The sequence below is a fragment of the Phaethon aethereus genome (assembly GCF_964289735.1).
Source record: "Phaethon aethereus genome assembly, chromosome: 1".
NCBI classification, from domain to species: domain Eukaryota; kingdom Metazoa; phylum Chordata; class Aves; order Phaethontiformes; family Phaethontidae; genus Phaethon; species Phaethon aethereus.
In genome coordinates, this window is record NC_138575.1 from 192,530,819 (window position 1) to 192,554,667 (window position 23,849).

The window sequence follows — 23,849 nt, forward strand, 5'->3', positions numbered from 1 at the left end:
AGTTATGCTAAAGGCCAGGGCACCTGTCGCAATCTTTTTTTTTTTTTTTTTTTAAAATGAAACCTGCTTTTTCTTCCCTGGACCACTTTGATTCTTTGTTTCGATTAACCGATTAATGATCAATAACACTATGTGAAAAGAATGATGTCCCCGACGCGATGCTGCGCCTGATGCCGGTAGCCGGGGGCAGTTACGGAGCGGCCGCCCGGGGAGGCAGACTGGCTCTCCACCACCCCCTGCTCTATCCCGCCCCTGTCTCGAGGCATAAGGTTTGTCTTCCTGTAATTTACGGCATATCAAGTAAAATTGTGGGTGGTGGCGGTATCACTGTCCCTATCTAATTCTTTCTGGAGCCTTGTCAAGTTTGTGGGCCGGATGATGATTATTCCCTTCAGATATGTACAGCTATTATTGTAATGGGCTTTTACTGAGCAAAGCCATGCTGTTAGTCTTTTCTTAGAAATTATTCTCTCCAGCCACTTGGCACAGAGAACAGTTTAAAAAGCTTTCTTTTTAAAGAAAGAGACATGTCTTCTCTCTCTTAGTTCAACCAGTCTAGCAATGTAATTGTTGAAATATCTCATTTGTGATTCCAAAAGACGTACCTGATCTTTGCTGTACCTGGTTCCTACATTTTACCTTTATGCTCTGCAGTTTTGTTCTCTCCTACCTTACGCCTGCTCCAGCGCCAGATTTCTCTCATAAAATTAGGTTGTAAACTTTAAGGAACAAGAACTTTCTTGCATGTTTGCATGACGGTGAGCACAGAAAGACTGACTTGCTGGTGCTCCTATGCAGTACAAAAGAGCAATTCTTGTGTTTTGAGAATGGTTCCCTTGAGCTAGATCTTCTCTTTTTAGATTCCCCCTAATCCTGTTTCTGAAGCAAAGTGTTGATTTTGCTGCTATCATTGTGCTTCCAACATGTTTTATGTGATTGTTACAAGACTCATAAACACTGGTCTAAAGCACATGGACATAAAATTGTGAAACTTTCCAAAAGGAACTCTTATTTTTGTTGACTTAACCAAAGCTGCAGAGAATGTAAACTTAAAAAATGATGAAGGAAAAAGTGGAAGGTGGAACCTTCTCCATCTGATTAGTCTGAATGACATAAAAGGCAGTTACAGATCTTTTATAAATCTAGTAAGATAACTAAATATATTACTAGACCTGAATCACAGGGCAGTTTGAGGGCCAAAATAGTTGTTTTCTACTGAGTCTCTTTCACGCTTGAAAGCAGTTGACAATAAGCGTTATGAATTGTGTAGCAGCAATAAATCTCCAATATCCATATGTGCTGAGGTCAGAGCTAGATTTTGTATAAAATACTTGTTATTTCGCTATCATGAGTCTTGATCTTAATGTAAGACAGGCACAGCAGCAGTTACTGCAGTGCGAAGGTAAATTGTGAACTGTCTTTGTTGTTCTGGCTCAGGAGCTGACATTTCAGGAGGGAAAATTTATTGTACAGTGAACTGTAGTTGTGCTTATTCAGACCCATTGATATAGTAACTGTTAAGTAAATGGGAGAAAAGTGTTGATTAATAGTGTAATTTTTTTTACTTATTAGTGGGATGTATTCGTCCTCGTATTTTATGAAGCAAAGTCAACACATCTGTAATGTTTTTAACTTTCAGGTGTTTTTGGAAAAAAGTGCCTGCACTTTGGAGCTGAAGAGGGACATGAGGAGTAAAAGGACCTGGGATCTCACCGGTCAGAATGAAACAGATGTTGAAAGATTTTTCAAATCTATTGTTAGTAGTGCTCTGTGACTATGGTGAGTATTAGAGCTGTCAAGGGAAAACTGTGAGGTGTGTTCCCAAGGTGGTTTTGGATTGGGCTGTTTCCAGGTGATCTGTTGAAATTAAATGCCACAAAGCCACCGCTGCTATGCATGGAATATAGTCTAGATCTTATTCAGGTGGAATATGCAACTTGCATAAACTGTCCCTTTAGATCAGAGTGGCAGATCAGCAGCAATTCCTGCTCTAAATTTGCACAGAGAAATAAACAAAGTAAATGAACAGATTTCCGTGGGCATCATCGAGGGACTGGCTGTGTCAGAAGCAGTAACGAACTCTGTTCTCTTGTAAGACTCGTATTTCATAATATCTAATGAACGTCATGGAAGCTAGACCTATTGCAGGTATCCATGCCAGGATGGATGGAGCTGCACCATACAACTACCTGTTTCTCTCCATTAAGTATAAAAGGAACCTATGGTGGTTGACTGAGATGTAAGCATCAGTACAGTATGTAAGCATAGTAGGCACATACAGGTGTAAGCATACAGTACAGGCAACCTCCTATGAATGAGTGAGCCCCCGTCCAATGGACCTAAGCTGCCACTTAGAGAATATTTGAGAACAACGGAAGTGTTTTTTCCTCTGACCATATAATAAGCCAAAGGATGGTATTCATACTCATTCAATTTTAATAATGTAAAATTAGACAGCTAGTCAGAGGCAATCAGTCTCGTTTGAGTAGTCCACGCACAAATCAGCATATATTGAAAGCAACTCCAACCATCTGCAATCTGAGATGTGTGGAATGAGAAAGCACCTCCTTCTCACCATCGGCTGCCAAAGAGAGAGGTTAGACATCTAAGTTCAAGTTAGACAACTGAAAGATATCTACAAACTGAGGGACATCCTATACATGGCATCTTATCTTTTCCAAGAATGTACTAAGTAGGAAGTAGATTTAGGGAATTAATTCCTTATTGCACAGTGAATTAGAAATTTTGTAAAGGGGACTCTTAATTCCTAAATAATACATATGTTTAAAAAAATTACATTCCTAATTTAAAAGCAGGTGTTGTTCTGACAGATTCAGTACATTGTCAAACCTTGCTAAAGGATTAAGCCACACACAGCTGAAATGTCTACAGCATGGAAAAAATGGAAAAAGGATTTGTTAGTCCCTGCTTATGGAATGAGCTTGTGGTAGCAGGTAGTTCATACACCAAATGACTGAAGATGTCTTACAAAGGAGAGAAATGGACAAAAAATGTATGCAGTTTGCTCTCCTTGTACAAGTGAGAAAAATCTGGTTATAGGTAATGACTGAATGCTAAGTATGCTCAGCTACTCATGCCTCTGTGCTTGCTACATCTCTGCTCTAGAACAAGGGATCACTAGAAGGTGTAAAGAACCTAGAATTGTCATCTTTTAGATGAACTTAATTCCACTAGAACGGGAGACACTTGTCTATGTCTTGTAGTACCATTTCTTCTTTTAATAAGATGAAGTTAAGTAGCCAAGTCAGGAACACTGCACTGAGTGGGGAACAAAGTGGAGGTAAGTATTAAATTCACTTAACCCAAGAAGTGAGTGGAATGATTGCAATATCCACTGGTTCTTGGTGAGCCAGTCCTGTAGGCATTCACAACTAGTTGACTCAGAGGTAAAAGCTATTATTCCTGAACTTTACAGAGCGTGGCACAGTAAGTAATTACAAGGTGCAATTAAAGAGCTAAATCTCTGCTGCAAACTTTAGGTGCATCATTTTTTGCCTTATTTCCAGTTAAAGGGTAGTCCATAATTCAGAAAATTATTTCCAAACAGTTCTGCATATATACATCTTTGAGTATCACATGTGTACATAGTTTTTAGATAACTATTCCACTCATATTTCTCTGTTTCAGTCCAAGACTGTTTTTTAAATGATCTAGTATGCTCTGGAAAATCACTGCAATGCTAAAAAAGGCCTAACACACAACAAAACAGTATTCTCATTTCTTATCAGTTTTTCTGATGTGTTTGTTTTTCTCAGCTCAGCGCTACTGGTGGCTGACAAACCAACAGCACAACCCAAGTTAGCTTAAACACAATTAAAAATAAATAAAATCAGAGTAGCACCCTCAAGTAATTCTTCTTGCTCTCAGTGAAAATAAAGATTTTCCTTTTGATCTTTCTAAGCGTGAGTTCTTGCAAAGACTCCTCTGGCAGGTTGTTGGTGCCACAGCCAGGCTCCATTCAGTGGGAGACCATTGTAATGACAACCAAAAATATACAAATGCATTGAAAGCTGCCCCTGACGGGCTGTCCAAACAACTGAGACCAAGTTTCGGCATGTGACACAAGTGTGCACAGTAGGCTGGAGGGCAGCTGAAGGAGCTTGCAGTGGAAGCTGGTTACTTCTGACTGGTGCCTTTTGGAGCGTTGTGAAAAACTGCTATGATGTGGGCTGTCCGAGAGTACAAAGTTCTTGTGTTATTAACCAAAGATGGGGGAAAGGATGCTGTGGACTGGGGTGCACCAGCCAGAGCTGTGCAATGCTCTAATGGCATCTTCCGGTAAGGCTTACCTTCCTCACCTCCCAAGTGATCTGCATTAGGGTTGATGGAGCTACATGGCAGTCCCCTGGCCTCTGTCCAGTCCTCCCACACACATACACAGTGATCTTAATTCTTCTTGTATGAGCCATTCCAAATAAAAAATAGTGCAAGAGTCAAGACAGTTGTAAAAGAGAGTAAGGACAGTAGAGCAGTAGGTACAAACATCAGTGCTTTTCATTACTATCACTTGAATGTTTTTGCTCTAAGTTTAAAGCTTGAAGCTGAAATTTTTCATGCTGGGTTATTGCCATGGTCTAATTTCTTTTTCCATTCTAATGTTTCAGCTAAGTTGAATCTAGCCAATTTCTTTGTAGAGAAATGCATCTTTTTGCCCATATTCAAAGAAACAGAATCCCAGCAGCTCGCAACCATTTCACTGGGGAAACTAACACAGCTGTGGGAACTTCATGTTTGTTAGAGTGCTCATGGTAGCCTGGGACGTGCTTTCTGCTGTCCTTATGAAGATTTGCTCAGTCTTGGTCCAGATCTAAGTCCTTGCAGATGAGTTAGTGATGAAGCTCTCTGAAGGGTTGAGTGTGCCCCAACTCCCACTGGCTCCTCTTGCCAGCCCCACGCAATACAGTGCGTGCTCCAGCCCAGGGCAGCAGAGTTCCCCCCCATTTGTAAATATTGGGCACTAGAGTTGCCTGTCCTTTGCTGTCTGCTGTCATGCTAGCAGTGAGCAAGGAATGTGGGTACTTGCTGGAGTTAATTGCAGGCCCAAAGAACAGGTAGAAGAGCTATAAGGCAAAGAGATGTGGACAGGACTGGTACTGTGGTAATGGAGTTAGGGTAGTACCCAAGAGCTATTGACAGTAGGTGACGGTAGAAACAGGACTGGAAAATATGGGCAGGCACAGATGACAGAACCAAAACATGAAGAGCAAGGAGAATGTGTTGCTGGGCAATTCATAGAGAGCCATTTTACAGAGGCATTCAGGATCTGTTTCCTACTCTCTTAGTGTCCAAGTTGAGATCAGGTTTGTTAGGGTCCCATGTTCTCACCACAGCTGGGATCAATGGGGTCTTGCTTTGGATGTCTGAAGGACCATCGTATTTAAAATCAGGTCATGGGTTTCTTAGGACATCCACAATTAGTTGATACTTAACAGTTTTCACCTTTGTGCCTGTGCCTTGGTTCCTAACACACTAAACAAGAATAGTAACATCCTCTCATCTTTCAGGGATATTGGAAGGATAAACTCATTAATATTTCTAATGTACTAATATACTATGATAAGAGCACAATAGAAGAATCCATGGGGGAAATTAATAATTCTATGTTATAAGGATGAATTTTGGATGGCGTGCAGTCAATAATACATGGGACCACCCATGGAAGAATGAGAAAAAAAGAGCCCTCTGGTAATGAGTACTATCCATCTGCCAATGAAGCAGTGTCTTGTGGCAAAAATAGTACTGAGTCATGCAAACTAAAGACTGAGTTATAGTACATATATGTAAGAGTTTATGCATGATTTATATGTATAAGTCTGTGCATGCCACCTTCATTCGGACTTTATGAATGTGGTTGGAGCTGGTTATTTTAAGAACATGTTATAGCTGGTGGAGAGTAATAGGCTCTTCTAGTGCATACTGCACCTCACCCTGATGTAAATGTCTATAGCTGGTCAGATTAATTTCTTCCTGAAAGTTTTCCCTGGTGACAAGAAAGTGAATCCAAGGTGACTAACTGAAATTGAAGCTTAGAGTGGTAGGCGTCTAATATTATGTGAGATGAGTCCTGCTATTCCTGACGGCTCAATGCTTGCCTTGGCAGTTGCAGTGTTTTTCCAGCAAAGCTTTCTTTGAGGTAATCTTAAGACATGTGTAACAGATTTAACAACTGAAAGTATTGTTAGTTGATACTACTTACAAAAAGATCGTTTCAACTGACGTTTTACACTTCCGTAGCACCTTCCATCCAAGACTTAGAAGCCTTTTCCCAGACAATTAATTAAAGATGTCTCACGGCACATTCTGTATCTGGAACAGATGTATGCAGTTCCCATTTTTCAGATAACCTTTCTGTGTCTGAAATCCTTACGTTTCAAGCAACGCAGAAAAGCTAGCTGAGCTGAGAACGGAAATGTGATCTTCCCAATCCATTGCTTTAGATATCATCTATCCCCACTAGTTAGAGCACGTCTCAGGATAATCTGGTAACTTGCACAAACATGGTCATGCAAGAAGTGCATTTAAAAAGACTGCGCCATTTATAATGAAATGATGTCATTTAGACATGTTGCACCACATCTGAGACAAGAAAAGTGCTGCAGTCACCATCACTGTTATTTTCAGCTCTTTCACTCAAGTGTCTGTGTGATGCAAATGAGCAAAATGAAAGATTCATCAGACAGAGCAAGAGAAGAGGCTTCAAAAAGCATCATGCAGACTCCCTATTTCATTTAATTTGATGGACATTTTTCATGTTTCTGAATGAAGAAACTACTGTCCTTTTTTTGCTAAATTATAGTTAAAGTAAGTGGAAAAACAGCTGGCCACTGTGAAGTGGACTTTAAGAATCTGTAAATGAAAGCAGTTGAGAAGTTTGAGAATCTATTCTGATAAATAAAGTTTTCTGTGAATCTTTTAACCTTCCTGAACATGTTACTGCAGTGGACTTTGAGCTTCTCCAAACCATGTCCCTGCACAAAGGAGAAGTGGGAGCTTTAATTGCTATAGCTAGGACCCTTTTTTTGTGTGGACTGATTCACTTTAAAAAATTTGAGAACCACTTCTTAAATATCCACTTTATAAAACTTTGTTTTCATCTATAAGGTAGATGAAAAGTCAGTTGTCTCTTTAGTTCTAAGTACTGTTGTGAAACTGTTTTCCTTTCAGTTCTTGGTGAAGTGGAATATCTCCTGTTGGAGCGCCCAGGTCATGTAGCCTTCAGCAACGACACAGTGTCTGTGGAGTATCAGTACTATCGTGATGGTAATGTGACAGCAGAGCGTCTGTCCATCCTATTGCTGGATGCCAGCACCAACGAGATAATTGCAAGAAAACAGCTTCCAGCAAATCAGTCCCAGGGGATGGTGGAGTTCGAGTGTTTCCATTTCACGAGTGCTGGGGACTTCTTGTTCAGAATGGTCTCTCCCAGCAACAATGGCAGTGCTGCCCAGTGGAGCAGAAGCAGCATGCCCACCCTCCATGTGGAATGGCCTGTATTTCACATTGATTTGAACAAGAGTTCAGGGGTGCTTGGGAGCTCCCTTCAGGTTGGACTTTTTACAAATGAGCAGTTGTGTGCCATGAATGAGACAGTGGTTTCACTGGATGTGGTATTCACTAGCACCCTTTATGAATTTGGAAGAGTAAGCTCTGATGAGACTCTGGGCATTAGAACTAGCAAAGGAATTCCGCTCTCTAGGTCCCAGTGGATAGAGTTTGATTGCCCACGTGTTGGTCAAGAAACATACGTTACTGTGCTACTGAAATCATTAGAGACACATTCCATCATTGCCTCTATAGGACCCATAGATCTCCTCCACAAATTTGGATACAGACTGGTGGTGGCACCAGAAGCAACATGCAAAACTTTGGTTCAGGTCTTTGTAGTATCTCCACCATGTACTTCTATCAGTGGAAAAATTGTCGTCTATAAAGAGGCTCTCAAGCATCCTAGTCAAAGAACAACTTGGCTGTATGAAAACACCCTTCACCCAGGAGACAACAGGACAGAATTTAACTGCACTTTGTTTGATGTGGGGAAGAACAAATACTGCTTTGACCTCTTCAATTTCTCAAACCGAAGCCACTTCCCAGCAAGAGTTAAGGAGTGTATGATGATCCAAAGGAATATAGGTTTGTACTGATGTTTGTCTTCTTTTAGCCAAAATGAGCAGTCTTCCCAGCCAACATGGGTAATGATAAATAGGTTTGATTGTGGTGTCCCCTGTTGAATAGTTACTTTTTAGGTCTCCTACACCAGACAAAATAGTTGTAATGTCATACATAGATGGGAACAAGGTAGAGTAAACTGTTATGTAGAGGCATACAGAAGGACATTTGGTAGGAAACGCCACTGTGGTAGCTTAAAACTGCACTAAGTTAACACTAAGTACCACCCAAAACCATGAGTGTATCTATGGAAGTATCTATGAATTGTATCTATGGTGTCAAGACCGGGTAAAACTGAAACTTGTCCCTCTTAGTGAGGTAAGCAGCTACTGCAGTAGATCTGGCCCATTGGAGACACTAAAAGTAGGATTAGTCTTGCCTACATTTAAGTGTCTAAAAGCAGAGGGTCCAACATTAAGTAGTTGTCTAGCTTTTTAGTCAAGAGAGACAGGCATCTCACAAGGGTGATTCATGGGTATAGAAGATACAAGGGCTGAATCCTCAGTTGGGTGTCTTTTTCTCTAGTCCATTTGCTGTAGGAGTTTAGAATCCTACCTGTTAGATACACAAATTTTGGTGACATAAATCAGGTTTTGGCCATAGCAAAAGACACTGTCACTTGGACAGCTTGCAAGTTTTTCAAGCAGCCTTTCAAGACATGTCTCTGCTGATGCTTAAAACAGACCAGGGTGAATTTTCTGACCCATGAGGCCACCTGGCAGATCACGGGTCACATTTGTATAGCTAAACTTTTCCTCCCAGAAAAGCTTAGAGTCATACGAACTGCCAACTAGGGACAGTCTGTCATCCATTATAGTCCTTTGTGCCATGACTGGGCACAGTCTAGGAGAGTGCTGGTTGGCAGAGGTCAAAACCATGTCCAGGAGTATGAATGATCATGATTAAGGAGTCATCACAATTAAGTATGATCACAAGACAGAGCTTGAACCCATTCCTTGTCCCTGTTAAGGAATATCTGTACAATCTATTTATATCTTATGCAGATGTAGCTTCAGAGGTGGCTGAGTCCAAACCAAGTCCACGGTTTGACAGAGTCTGCAAATCACAGTAGCATGGCAGAGGAAACAGATAAGCCAAATGTCCTTATCCCTCATTTGTAGAACCACAGTGAGGGATGGGTTGTATGTGCACGAGGGCATTAGGGTTGGGTTGGGTTGCCTACACCCTGGAATGGAAAAGTAAGTGTTCTCATTCAGAGAAGGCCTGTGTCCATATGTAATGAATTAGTCTTTCCCATGTAAACACTTCAAAGGGTTTGGGTTGAAATGTTTGAGATGTACACCATTTTCTACACCTTCCCACCCTGGTGTCCCTGAGAAGGAAATGCAGGAACTCGAGCCAAAAAAATGGTCATTGCGCTTCATGGGCAGGTCCCTGAGCAAGGTCATCAGGAGACCAGGAGTGTAGGACATGCTCCATAGCACACAGTCCAGACATAGCCTACCTTAATTAGGCTCCTAGTGTCATGTGGTCTTACTTTGTACTATTTAATAAATTCTAAAACTGTTAGCTCTTTAATTAACACTCTGTACAAAAAATGACCTCTATTTTCACCATATGCCAAACTTGGTACCTAGATCTTCTCTTCATCTTAACTTCCCATCTGCATGCTCTGTTGGCACTGTCTCTCTTCTTTTGGCATAAGAAAGTCTATCTAAAAATAAAAGCATATTACTTTCTTAATGGAGATAATTCTCAAGGAAAAAGGAAGAGAGAATTCTAATTCTTTCTCTGTGCTTGGGTGGTGTGTTACACTGATGCGATCTAGATAATTACCCTGACAGATGAATACCAAGCATATGACATAGATATGTTTCTGTGCCCAATATTTGACTATTTTAATTGATGAAATCCACCTTAAGCAATGACTCCCTGCAATCTGCTTTGTTTCCTTGGGTTCCCTGATAGCACCATCCTTAAAACTGCAGTCGAAAGAATCAGGCTATGCCTGTGAAGAACAGAGTTAAGTCAATAGCTGCCAAGTTAGAAGTGTCAAATCTACAATGAAAAGCGAAACCACACCGTGTAGCCGTAAATAAAATGTCAACCTGAAATTAATTAGACTGCAGCGCTGCAGCACATCTGACTTCATGCCTGTATCTGCGATACTTCAAAGCCCGCAGGCAGCGTTTGAAAGGAGCGGGGTGTTCTGGGAGGGGTGCATCAGCCTGAAGCCACGACAGGCAGAGTGAACCTGCACTGCCTGTGATGGCCATCTGCCTCCTGGCTATTTCGGAAAGCCCTCTCCAGGGCTCAGGAGTGTCTCTCACCCTGCTGCTGGCACTGTGCATAGATCCAGATCCCCAATAACTGTTCATGTAAAACATGCGGCTGCTGCACAACAGGAGAATCTCCACAAGTCAGTGATTTTCTGCTTTGGACTTCCTGAACTCACTCAGTTTAAGGCAAGGAGAAGTGACAAATCCTCTCGTCTGGGCTCCTGTGCAGCATGGGCCATCACTTTTCATCCAGTTGCCCTGGTTTTGAGTCCCACAACTAGACTTTGCATTTGACTGCCTCTGCATTTATCCTCCAGAGAGTTATCCAGTCTTTTGTTGAAGGCAAAACAGAGACCTTTCTGGTAATTTCTTTCAATACTCTGCTCTGATTTTTTTTTTTTTTTTAAGGGAAACTGTGTGTTTCATAACTAAAGCTCATATAGCTTCATCCTCTAGTGACTGGCACTTACTCTGCTGCTCTCTGCTAGAGGAGACAGCTGTTTCCTATCCACTGTCTTCCCCCCATGAAGGCGTTCGCACATCCAGATCATCTCGGTCCTTGCAGATAATCTCAGTGTTCTTTTTAATAAACTGAAAAGATTAAGTCTTTAGTTGGAAGGTATTTTCTTCAGGATTTGATTAATTTTCTGGCTCTTTTTGGCTCCATTTCTATTTAAACAGTCCTTTTATTTGATGACAGGGTTAGCAGCTTTGGGTGCTGTGTTCTGATGTCTTCCTCATCGATGCCCGTTGAACAGCTACTTACTGCTCCTCTGCTTTAATTTCCACTGATTGCATTAGCTAATTTTGCCATAACTTTTATCCTGTAAACTCCTCTTGAGGTGTTCTTGCATATGACCTTTCAATATGTAGCCTACCATCCTGCAGGTACAATTCGTATTCCTTCTTCCTACATTTTACATTTCCCTGATTTACAATCTACTTTGCCTGAGTTATCCTAACTTATCAAGTAGCCTGTGTTGCTCCATACAACTGCACTATCTACTTATGTCATCACAGGAGTGACATATTTTCTCAGTAATGGTTTTATATTTATTTTCGTGTCAAGTAGGCAAGCATTGTACAGTGCTGAGCCTTATGCTAATCCATTTGGAATCTCTCCAAATACATTCCCACTCGCTGATGGTTTTCTGTTGACAATAGCATATCAAATCTGTCACTCAGCCAGTTCTTGCTTCATTTAGCGTATGCTCTATTATTATGAAGCAGAGATATCATCTTGTAAAAGTTCAAAGCTCCTAAATCACTAAAATTATCTTCATCCAAACTACAGAGGATGAGATAAAAGATTATTTTGCCACACCCATTATCCATAGATTGAGCATCAGTTATACTCCTGACCCTTTGTCAGTCCTGCTCTTTAGTCCTCATCCCAGCCAGGTTTAGTCCAGCCTGTGGAACAGGATTCTGGATTGTGTCTGGAGTAGGAAGGACAATGCTCCCCGTGGCCCAGAGGGGGCCAGGACAGCAGCTCTTCCAGCCCAAGCCAGCAGCCTCTGAATGAGTGTTGCAAAAAACCTTGAGCTATCTAAGACTGTGAATATATCTATTAAAGGTGGGGAATACATCTATTAAATGTGAGCCAGCACTTGTTCAGCTTTCTGTAGACTCCAGCTGGAGGACCTGTGAAAAAATAAAAGCAAGATGTGAGTCACTTCATCCATCTCAGAGGGGTGTTAACTGTTTCACACAGGTGACTTAGAGAGAGTCATGCAGCGAATTTTTTCCCTGTGTTTGACAGGATTTTTGAATGTCTGAGGTAGGAAACTCTGTTAGATCATCTTACCCAGCAACAGATGCATTGTAGGCTCATTCTTTTCAACACTTTATCCTGTGCTTTGCTCATCCGGGATTTAAGTGTCCCCAGCAGTAAGACTTCTGCACTCCTTAGGAGAATGTTCCATGTCCTAGCCTGTATCCCACTTGAAACATTTGGGATGAGACTGATAAAATCAATCAGTAATGCTACAGCATAGAAATGGGTTTATTTTCTTCATATTTCTGGTATCAATTAACTTTCTTTTACTGTTCTTAGCTATGCTCTGGAGACTGGTTTCAACTGTGGTGTGACTCCCAATGAAGTCTATTGCACTTGCCGACAGCAGAGATGAATTTTGTTCATCTGACTTTTGCTAGCTATCAAAAAAAAGCTGTCAGGAGGTCAGCAGGGCATAAAAAGTGCAGCTGTTGCCAGCAAAGGGAAAGAGGAAGGTAGGGGAAGACCTTCTGAAGGGAAAAGTGGTCAGTGAGGGAGGAGAGGAGTTAAGTGGCGTATCTAGGGCTCAGGCAGGGGTATAAAACTTCCATCAAATTCTTGCTCCCTGAATAAGACTCTATGAACTAGACCTGGCTATTATCTGTAGGAAAACCTGGGAACCAATTAGCTCTATTGCCTGAATCTGTACCTGGCTTGCATTTATTTAGAAATAGGCAGATGCAGTGGATCCAGGTATGCCAGGGCTGGTTTGTGTGCTGTCTGTTTTTATTCTGTCAGTGAATGCTTCATCTCCACACCCCCAGGATTTTAGGTGTAAATCAGGTGTTACAGACTCACTGGGATAGCTCTTAGCTTCTGAAAAAAAATTTTTTAGGCTGTGCCTCCGCAATTCTTAAAGATGCCTGTTTGTGGGGAAAAGACTGTAATTTGCCCAGGCAGAGTCTATGCTTTCTTCCTTTGAAGGAATCCTCATCCTTTCGTTGTCCAAATTAGTAACCTGTTGGAGCATGCCACCATTTCAGTGCACCCAGGCTTCATTTCCATGGAAATAGAGAAACATGGAATGGGTGAGAAGGATGTTTTCCTAGGTCTTATCCAAACACCAATACAATGTGTGTACATCTGGTCTCAGGAACCTAAAACCTGCTCTCAACTTCCACAAATACCCTGCAATCCCCCCAGGCCAGCATAGGCGTTTACATGAGCCTGCAAATGATTAGTGATTTTGTCCCCTATCACTGGTCTTGTTGAAGTGCTTAGGACTATCACATGCATCAAGCTGGAAGGATGATGCTGAGCATCCCTCGCTGACTGCACCATCGGATAGCACTGCATGCTCAAAATCTTATGAACACAGAAATTTGTGGAGAGAGATTTCAGCAGAGCAACAATTAAGACAGTTAATTGCATTTATCTTCTATGTTGGCAGATCTACCAACTGTCAGCTATTTCAGACTAACTCATCACTTAGATGTCTTCACATTGATAATTGATTCCTCAATTGTATGTGAAAAAATTCACACTTATTAGAGCTAGTTTGCAGTGCATACCTTCTGGTTTTTCCTCTGGCGCTTTGGATCTGTTCGTCTTAAATGAAGCTTAATAATTTCATTTCCTTGGGGGAGAATAAACTATGCTTCATTTTTCTTTTACATGCTGGTAATTGCAGGAGGTTGCAGAGCAAGTTGCAGGAGTTTAAATCTCCCGTCTTTCATGGGAGCTGGAACATTTCCTGCTCTCCTGCTGCTTAGGGCACATATTCTTAGCCCCAAAGCTATGGATGCCATGTGTTTTTGCTAAGGAACTCTGTGCCCTCAGCTGAAGCCGAAGTCAGTGAAAAGTGCCCCGGAGCAAGAAGCACATCATAGATTTGATGTCAAAGTTAGGAAATTACTCATCCTAAATGTTCTTGTATGTTGAAGCCCACAGGCATCAATGTGGAGGCTGCTGAGCACCTTCCACTATCACCAGTGTTGGCACTGGAGGCAACCAGAACCTTTCTGGGTCTGGCTCTTTATCTGACTGTAATTAACAGAAGTTTAAATGAGCAGGGAATGTGGAAAGAGGGAAATGAGCTAGCTCATGCACTGGAACTTGCGTCAGGAACTCACCAAGCTGCGCACATAAAGTAGTCCATGAGGACATGGGTGCTTCTCCAGCCTACCTCCCTCTGCCAGTGATGAGGGACAGTGGTGGAGTCTTTAATGATACTGATATGAAGAAAAGTGTTGTGAGATCCCCAAATACTGTGATCCCATGAAGTCTTTTGGAGGAGGGATCAATAGGCCCTTGACTGACTGTTGATTATGGCCATTTTCTTGCTGCCCTCACTAATAGCTCTGCCCGCTAGCTGATGTGAATTTGCAGCTGTACTGGGTCTGTACCTTTGAGGGACTCCTTGTCCCAGTGAACTGCCTCAGTTTCCTCCTCCTTGGCATCTCTGACTCCCTTTCCTCCCGATGCCACACACCATCCGGTCTTGCTCCGTTTCGCACTTTACTGGGAACTGACACAGCTGCAAACTGGAGGAGTGCGAAAGCTCAGCCTGCCTCTGGGCTCCTCTCCCCTGCTCCAGCTCCAAAGACAGAGGGGTGAAAGCAGAGAGGTGCACAAAGAGCACAAAGTGAAAGACAGCCTAGGATCACGGATATCGCAATATTGTGGTAGAGTCAGTGGCAAATAGCCGGGGAGGTCACTTGGTGTTGTGTGGGCTTAAAACCGCAGCACCGCCGGGCTGCCTCGCCATGCCCGTCTCTACTCTGCATTAGGTGAGGCAGACGTACTCGAACATGCATGCACAGGGGTGTGCGTGCGTATGTGCCCACACACGCTTTGCAGCCTTGGCTGACAGCACAAGTGTAAGCTCAAAACCTCCGGGCCTCATCCCGCAGTGCAGGTGAGTGCCTGCACACCGGAGAGCAGCCCCGCTGGTTCTGTTACGCTGCTCGCATTAACGTCATTCACACTGGCGTGCTTACAGAAATTTGTAGGATAGGGCCCAAAGCAGTTAAAATTTCATGTTTATTAAAACACAGCTGTATTTATTTTTGTTCGAGATTTTTAAAAATAATAACACGCTGTGAACAATACAGCAACCGATATAACAAGCCATTTCCAGTCATGCAACACTGTCTACTCCTTTAACATCATAAATTGTTCACTGATCAGGAGCTCGGTGGCATGCTAGCAGCAAAGCAACAGTGTAAGAAAATGAAAGATCATGACCTGTGTTGGCAGTAGCAGCACCATAAATTATTTAAAAGAGCAAACTTTAGCAAATCTAATCTACATTTTGTGATTTAGCTGATATTCCACTTAATTTATGAGTAGTGAAATGGAGTAAGTGATCTGTGTTTTTTCTTTCTGGCGCATTTCAAAGCGAGGTCACTGAGTCAGCTGACCCATAGGAGCGTCCCCAGGGTATCTGTCCTTAAAGGTTTCACCTGGACTTGTGCATTGGTTTGGAATATAAAGTTATGGCCCTGTTTCAGTGTCACAGCTGTCAGATATGAGCAGCAACGGTCTCTTTTTCTTTCTGGGTTCTCACTGCTGTAAAGTGTGAGTGTTGAACACCGGATGAGGATGTTGTCTAAGCAAAAGAGCGATTTCATTACATATTAAAAAATGATAACATTTGAAGTAGCATTAGAAACGGAGTCTGCCTCTACTTAAAATAAATAAATGAACCTGGCAAAATTTCATCTTGAGTTAATTGCCTAACCATAAGCAATAAAACAATAGGGACCTGTAAGCTGTCAAATGAATGATGCAATAACATGTTTGTGTGCTGAGAAGATAATAAAGAGAAAAACCAATATTGCCGTTTCATTAGGCCTTGTAGGCTTATCCTCCTTTCACAATCATATAAATCAGAAGTAACTACACTTAAGTCAATGAAGTTATCCTGCTGTGAAAGCACTATTTGTCAGGCAGGAATTGGATTAATATATAAATTACAGACTCATTCCAAAGATTTGTGTATTAATTTCCATTTGCTGTTGTTCCAGGCAGGTCCTGCCAACCTCAGTTAACTGACTACTGTGTCACTGCCTGGCACTGGAGTGAAAAAGCAAAGAAAGGCAGTGGGAGCGTTGCCCCAGACTCTGATGGGAACACAAGCAGGTCCCTGGAAGCTTCTTGCTCTTTTGGTGTTGCCATTTGCATTGTTTGGTTATTTATTGCTCGTTTTCTTAAATAAGAGAAGACATACGCTTGCGCCTGTAAAGGTAAGGAGGCAGATGCATTCCTCATTGCTGTGAGCTTGTGTATTTGCAGAAACGTGGAGCCCATGGCAGCCCTGGAGCCCCTGCAGCGTCACTTGTGGGGACGGCGTCCGGGAGCGCTTCCGAGAGTGTCTCACCTCCTCGCCGGCAAAACCAGGCTGTACTGGATCACCGAGGGAGACTTCCTTGTGTTCGCTGGAGGAGTGTTTGTGTACGTAGCTCTGCTGTCCTCTTCCCTGCGGTCGCGTGTCTGCCCTGGCAAAAACAAAGGGCCTGTTATTAGGAGGGCTTTGTAAAGTGGAAGCATCCGATCTCTCCTTCAGTCATGTTGATTTTGGGGGGGTGTCACATTCCTGCGGTTGATGGAGTAGGGCAGGAGCCTACATGCGTTTGTGGGACAGCTGGAGATAGGGCTCCAAGGCTTATGATTTCTGCATGCTGTGAGTGCTATGGAAGGGCTTTAACGTCTCCAACATGGCCATGGGGTGGGGAAGGGCTGGAAGAGAGCAGTGAGACATACTCAGTACTGAAGGCCAAAGACTCTGGGCAATGAAATCCTATTAAAAAGTGGAGACCTGTTAAAAGAAGAATGTTTCCAGCTGGGGCCTGCAGTGTGGGGTTCCCATTCTGGGAGTTTTTTGAGGTGGCAGTGCCAGGTCTCCCCCTGCTCCAGCCTGCCACTGCTGTTGGCCAGCAACAGGGCAGGCTGGCTGGTGCTGGCATGCGGCCAGTGGGTGCAGATACAGGAGACCTGAGCCTCCTGCAAGGCAAGAGGGGGTTACAGCAGCCGTATGGCCGCCACTGAGGCTGGATGAGGCTGTGCCAGCACCATAATCAGGTGTTTGCAGCCAGTGTGAGGGGCAGGAGAAGTGGCCTCTTTTAACGGGGCGGTGGTGCTCAGGACATGCAAAACTTTTGCTTCTTGCAAACTCTCTCCTGAAAAAGAGGGTGCTGATGCCAAGAGGCTCTGGAAGTCCATCTGCTCAGAAAATGGCTGTTCTACAAGCTGCAATGCCTTTGTGTCCCACAGGTGCCACAGGTGGCAGGGATGGGGAAGGGAGGTGCACAGGGACTGTGCAGGCTCCTAGGCTCTCAGGCTGTAATTTAACAGATGTTTTAAGCTATTACAAAGTCAGCAATATCTTACCCCTTGCTTTAGCTGCTTCCATGCACTTCCTTGTGCTGGCAAAAGTGGAGTGTGGAGAACTGGAATGGAGCCAGCTAAAAAATGGACTGTTTGGGGATGTGGGGAAGTTGCTTATCCCAAGGCCCTTACAATGCTTGTGCCACTGAAAAGGGAAGGGCAGCAGAAGGAGGCAAATGTGTAGCTGGAACAGGAAGAGGGCAGGACTACATTTTTGGTGGAGGTGGTGGCTTGAACCAGCTTCAAGGTGTTTGTTGAATGAAGGCCTCAGAAATATACAGGCAGGACTGAAATGTATCATGGAGCACTGTAAGAAATGGGCTGGTATTGAACAAAAAGTCGGGTCAAGGGAAAAAAAAATTCAAATTATATTTCATCAAGCCAGGTATCGCATTTTGTCAGCGTTAGGGCAGCGCTTGGGATATTTTAATTATTTGTTGTTAAGGTGTCTGATGTTTTTAATGACGGGAAAGTGCTGGCCCTGCGGGTTTGCTTATTTCGTAAAGCTGGGAGTGTAAGCAGAGAGGAACAAGTCAGATGTTTAGGGGCCCAGCTTAGAGCTAATGCCCTGCTCTAGGACTAGTTATCTTCTCTTGGCAACTTCTCAGAGTTGCCAAACTCTTGTCAGACTGCTGCAGGCAGCAATGCCACCAGCAAAACGCAGTGAGGTAGTTGGTGTTCTTCTAAAACTGATGCTGAGCTCTGCTATTCTGTGTCCCTTGTTACCTGCTGGAGAGGTATATCTGTAAGCACAGTGTTTGGCTTGGCTCCTCGCCGGCCAGTTTCACCCCACTCCTCTGGAGCTCAGAGAGCAGTCCCGGAGCACAGAGCTCCCTGGAGAGGGGTCCGTGGATGTGGAGCATGTGCTGGATACGTGATTTGGGTGTGCACCTTGCTTTACATGCACAGAAATGCCTGTAAGACAGGCCTCTGGTACTTCCCAGAGGTGTCACTCTTTCCATGCAGGTGTGCAACTGTATAAGGCTTATGATGGTTTCCAGGGGGGTCAGCTGTCCTGTGCATACACAGTGCACATGGCCGTGGCCAACCATTCCGTCTGGTTGGAATTACTGTCTGACAGCACTCAGCAGGTCTGGAGAAGCCTCAGATTCCAGCAGGGTCTCTGGGTCAATAAAGAGCGTTTATATATAGAAAACCCAGATGTACAGGTCTGCATCTGCACCCATTGCCGTGGGATCATCTGGAGTAATTACCTTCCTTCTCTCACACATGGTTTCTAATCCTCCTGCTCCCACATCGGGCAGCTTGCTTTACAGAATCACCTATGTGATTTCATTTCATTGAATCTTAGGTTGCTCAAGAAGTGATTTGACATTGTGATCTTACAGTGTTCATCTGATGCTTGATCGCAGGCTAGGAGCGTCACCCTTCCCACCCTCTCCGACTGTCTGCAGCTTTCTGAAGCAGGAAAGCTTTTTGTCAGCATCACTATGTTTGCAATCATTAGTCCAGCAGATGGAGCAAATAGCTGAGTAAATGAAACCAGCACACAGTCTAGGGGCAGAGGTAGACGAGATGGAGAGAAGCAAACCTAAGTGACTTAGTCCTGTTTCGAACCTCGCTGTTTGCCCTTAGCTTTCTACTCCAAATGATACAGCACAGTGTGCATTACAGATAGAAAATGGAGTCTTTAAGAAAATAGCTATGAGACTGAGAGAAGGATGAGCAATGAATGAATTGCTGTGCTGCAGCAGTACTGGGCAAATGCTGGTCCTGCCTTCTCCCCTGAGGTCAGCGTGTTCACTCCCTGGCTCAGGCCCATGCTCCGGGCATGGGGGCATTGTGCTGAACGCAAGTCTTAGGGATCCTCCAAAAAAGATTCGGCAGGCAGTGGTCTTGTTCTTTATGCTGATGTCAAGCCCTCAGAGTGACATGGAGATCAAGGTTAATCCCATGGCAGGATTTTTCAAAGGTTTTGGGGGTGTCAGGTAGCCCTGGGTAAAAGAAATGGGTCTCCTCCCCACCCAGCACATCTGTTATCATACCAGCCTGAGACCTTCTGGTCTGTGTTCATCAGTGGATTTGTGCATCTTGCACACCTAATAGCTGTGCTACCAGATAGCTGTTGAATGAGTGTTTTTCTGGATTATGAGAAGTACATGGTGTCTGCTTCTCATTATTCTGCAGACACGTTTCCTATGGCTGGATAGTCACTGTGGTGCAGGCAGGAGCACCTGGCAAGTTTTACAGCAAACTGTCTATCATTCTGATGGAAAGCTTTGGGTTCTGGATAAAACTAGAAACTGGACCAGGGTTGTTAATTCGTTCAGTTTGAGCTCACAGCTTCATGGCCAGCTCTTGTCAACTTACAACTGAGCAGCCTTGTCCTCCAACAGCATTTTTATGGCCTTACGGAGCTGATGTTTAGGCAGAAGAAGTTGGGGAGTGCTCACACACTCTAAAATCAGCTGCTGGACCAATTAATCCAGTTTTGACCATGCTGTATTCTGCTCAGGGCTGCCCCTGAAATGCCAGAGACCTTGTCCAAAAAAAGAATTATTAATCTCTCATTGGTTCAGCCATCTGTAATGTGGTGCTATGGGCAGGTGAGAGGTTTAAATAGGGCTGTGGAAAGCTCCGAGATGTTCACATTACAGGGACCCATAAGGATCATCGAGTCCAACTCCCTGCTCCTCACAGGACTACCTAAAACTAAACCATATGACTAAGAGTGATGTGCAGACACTCCTTGAACTCTGACAGGCTTGGTGCTGCCACCACTTTCCTGGGGAGCCTGTTCCAGTGACTGGCCACCCTCTCAGCAAAGAAGGGTTTGCAGAGTATTCTTCCCTGGTGGAAAGCCCATCTCCAGTCTGCAACAGAAAAGAGTGTCAATACTAGAATACCAGGGGCACCAGAGCAGTGGCCTTCTCAGTTGGGAGCTTTCTGTGGAGAGGAAGGTTTCGTCCTCTGGGGCTGTAGCACCAGGCAGTGGTGGAAGAAGCACCCTCAAAGGAGTGCTTAGAAGAGTTACACTGCCCCTGATAACGTTGGCTCTCTGCTCTTCAAACTCACTGCAGTTCTCACACCCACTTAAGCTATCCTAAAAATAATTTTGAAGTGACACCTGAAGTACTAGCCTGGATTGGGTTATTTTTACCCCTTTTATGGCACTTTTCGCCAAAGGATCTTAATGTACTTCATTAACATGTATTTAGGAGTGCCTTATAGAAATGGCAGAACAGGCAAAAGTAATGATTGAATTTAAAAGGTCTGTGGGAGCCTTGGTTGAAAGTAGCAGATCTGTTCCTGCCAGTTTGACATCATCAGTAGAAAGTCATCTACAATAAGCACATTTTAATGGGAGACAACTTCCTGTACTGTATTAATTGGTTATTTTTAATTTGTAGTGAAGTACCCTTCCTAAAATACCAAAATGTTGATAACAGTGGAACTCTGACAGATGTGTGTGCTCTTTGTTACAGCTATCAAGCCTCCAACCCCACCTTCTGTCCAGCCAGGAGAGGACCAGAAAGCAAATAACATAGTCACCATCACAGGCATCTCCCTGTGCTTGTTCATCATCTTTGCCACCGTTCTCATCACCCTCTGGAGGAAGCTCTGCAGAGCTCAGAAGTGCAGTACCACTGTCCGCCGAAACTCTGTCCATTCCCCTGGCTTCCGGAAAAACTCCGACGAAGAGAATATTTGCCAAGGCAACAAGCAGCGGGACAGCTTCGCAGAAGGAGGGGATGTCCCTGTTAACATTCCTCTGACCTACAGGCGAAGCCTCCAATTTGCCCAAGAAGATGATGCCTCTGGAAGTGAGAACTTTCAGCCAAATGCCCAAAAAATAATCCCTCCGATTTTCAGCTACCGCCTCGCACAGCAGCAGCTGAAAGAGATGAAGAAGAAAGGCCTGACTGAGACCACCAAGGTGTACCATGTCTCCCAGAATCCCCTCACGGACACGGTTGTTGGTGCCACCTCGATGCTTCCCCTGAGCGGGGAAAACCAAGAGGAGGCAACAGCAAACAAATTTAGGATCAAATCTCCATTTCTGGACCAGCCAGCCAGTCAGCCCAACTTCCCAGGGGAAAGTTCTCACTCTAGGCTGGATTTTCCATTCTCACAGGCCAATCCTGCAATGAGCCCTACCCAAACCTTGATAAGAAGAGCTCATTTCAAGCACCAGGTTAACAGAGGGGACTTGGCTGAGAGGGGCTGTCACAGAAACCCGCAGTTTAGAAGAACAGCCAGTTTCCATGAAATGAAAAAGGCCAGGCCTTTCAGGGAGAGAAGCATGTCCACCCTCACCCCCCGACAGACTCCTCTCTACAACTCCAGGACCAGAATGTGGGACCAGGGTTTGGAGGACAGGGTGCGGCCAAAATCGAGAAACGCTAATCCAACTTGTGAAAAGCTGGATCAGCCCCATGGCACTGTGGCAGGGTGTGAACCGCAGGGCCATGGCACAAAGTGTCACCACAGGGCAGGTGCCTCGCTGAAGAAGCTGGACCTGATCACTGACCACCAGCCTGCCAGTCAGGAGAAGGCAGCTGATAAGCCTGAGCCCAGCCGAAGTAAGAGGGGCCCTTCACCTAACCCCAGAGGCACGTGGCGGAAGGAAACGGGCTCAGCGGCCAAAGATAATCCTCAGAGAGGCCTAAGTGTAAGCCCTGCCCAGCACCGAAGGGACAAGTGCCAGAGCTTCCCCTTGGACCCTGAGTTTGCCTTTTATGATAATACTACTTTTGGCTTAACAGAGGCAGAGCAGCAGATGATCGACCTCCCTGGGTATTTTGGCTCAAATGAAGAGGATGAAACAAGTACTTTAAGCATTGAGAAGCTGGTGATCTGAATGACTCATTGCAGCCCCGCAGGAGAGACGTGCGCAGGAGAGGATCTGCGGGGTCTGTTGGCTTCTGGTGGAAGGAGCAGCAGGAATCGCGTTCCCTCCGCACGGAGCAGGAGGGAATAATGCCCCAAGCCTGACCCGTGGGAACACATTCCTTTCTCATTACTGGAAAGTGCTTCCATATCATTATTTTTTTCTATGTATGTGTGTAAAATACACACAAAATACACTGGGAAAGCATGTGCTAGTGAAGGCGTGATGCAGGAATAGCCAATAGATTTTATTGCATAAAGCAGTCATGTTTCGTGCATCATACATAATGAATGCCACTGATCTAGCCTTTCTTACCTTGTGGACTGTGTACTGGTAGATCATGATGTCCTAAAGCATCCATTGTCCACTATCCTCAACCATCTGTCCTAATTAGTGAATCATTTCCCATTTAGGAAACACAAACCTCAAGTTGCGAGCAGTTTTCGTCGGTTTCTTAGTAGTCATTATTGAACTCTGTTAATTCGTTGTAATTGCTCAAGTAAGTCATATGGTGGTGTGTCTTTTAGCTGGTTGCATGGAAGTGCAAACAATTGATGCTTAATATTTGGAATGACTTTAAAACTGAGGGGGCATTTGTTGTCATTCAAGACAGTGATATTTTCTTTCTGCCAGTATTTATACCAGGAAAACACAGGAATTTACAAATATTTCCATTTACAAAATGAGTAGAAAAGGGCATGCCACTGGGAGGGCAAACAAAACTGGTGATCAAATTTTAGCTCTCAGAAATGTTACTGGAGCATTCAAGTACCTGTAAAAGGCAGTGAGAGAATTGTTGAATAGCCCATCTTTTCTATAATCATCTTTGCCTTTATTAAACATTTCCTTTTTTTTGTGTAAATAAATTGACAATAATGCTACTACAGCAAGTTCAAAATAAATTATAAACAAAACCAGTGAACAGCATGTTTATTTGATGAATACCTGTTTTGCAGACAGAAGGAAAAAGTAAAATGGCTTGGTAACATCTGGTGATTCCCAGAGAATCTGATGGTGAAGTACAGAAGTTACATTGTGGTTTTTGTAATGCTTTAAACCCAGAGATCACAAACTGGTGATTACACACTGCTGCAAGGATTCAGAGCTGGGTTGAAGCCCCAGTTAACAACAGAGACAGAGCTCGGGCCAGCGAGAATGACTCAGAGACTTTGCTTGCCATTTGTTAGGATAACCGTCTCTTCAGGGAGTTTGCAAAGACCAGGGGAGTGCTATTGAGCAACAAAAAGAAAAGAAGAGATGCTGCCCATGGAGGATGGAGTGAGAGAAGTTAGATTCAGGCAGAGAACTGTCAGTCTTAAAACAACTCTCCCCTAAGGAGCCCAACTCTACGTGTTCTTTAACCCACCTTGTGGGTGTGAAGGGGAAGTCAGCATGTGCTTAGTTCTCTGGCAGTAGGCTCCTATCTCTCTCAAAACTGGCTTTTTGAGGAGAAAGAGAGATTTCC

The 23,849-nt window shown here is 43.9% G+C and overlaps 1 protein-coding gene across 1 annotated transcript; it reads left to right on the top strand.

The window, feature by feature from the left end:
• Window positions 1-1,721: 1,721 nt before the first annotated feature.
• THSD1 (thrombospondin type 1 domain containing 1) lies at window positions 1,722-22,354 on the top strand (the record flags this gene model as incomplete). The annotated part of the gene is made up of 4 exons (XM_081999788.1): window positions 1,722-1,779; window positions 7,186-8,151; window positions 16,441-16,599; window positions 20,979-22,354. The coding sequence occupies 4 exons, from the start codon at window positions 1,722-1,724 to the stop codon at window positions 22,352-22,354; spliced, it is 2,559 nt and encodes an 852-aa protein (XP_081855914.1).
• Window positions 22,355-23,849: the final 1,495 nt, after the last annotated feature.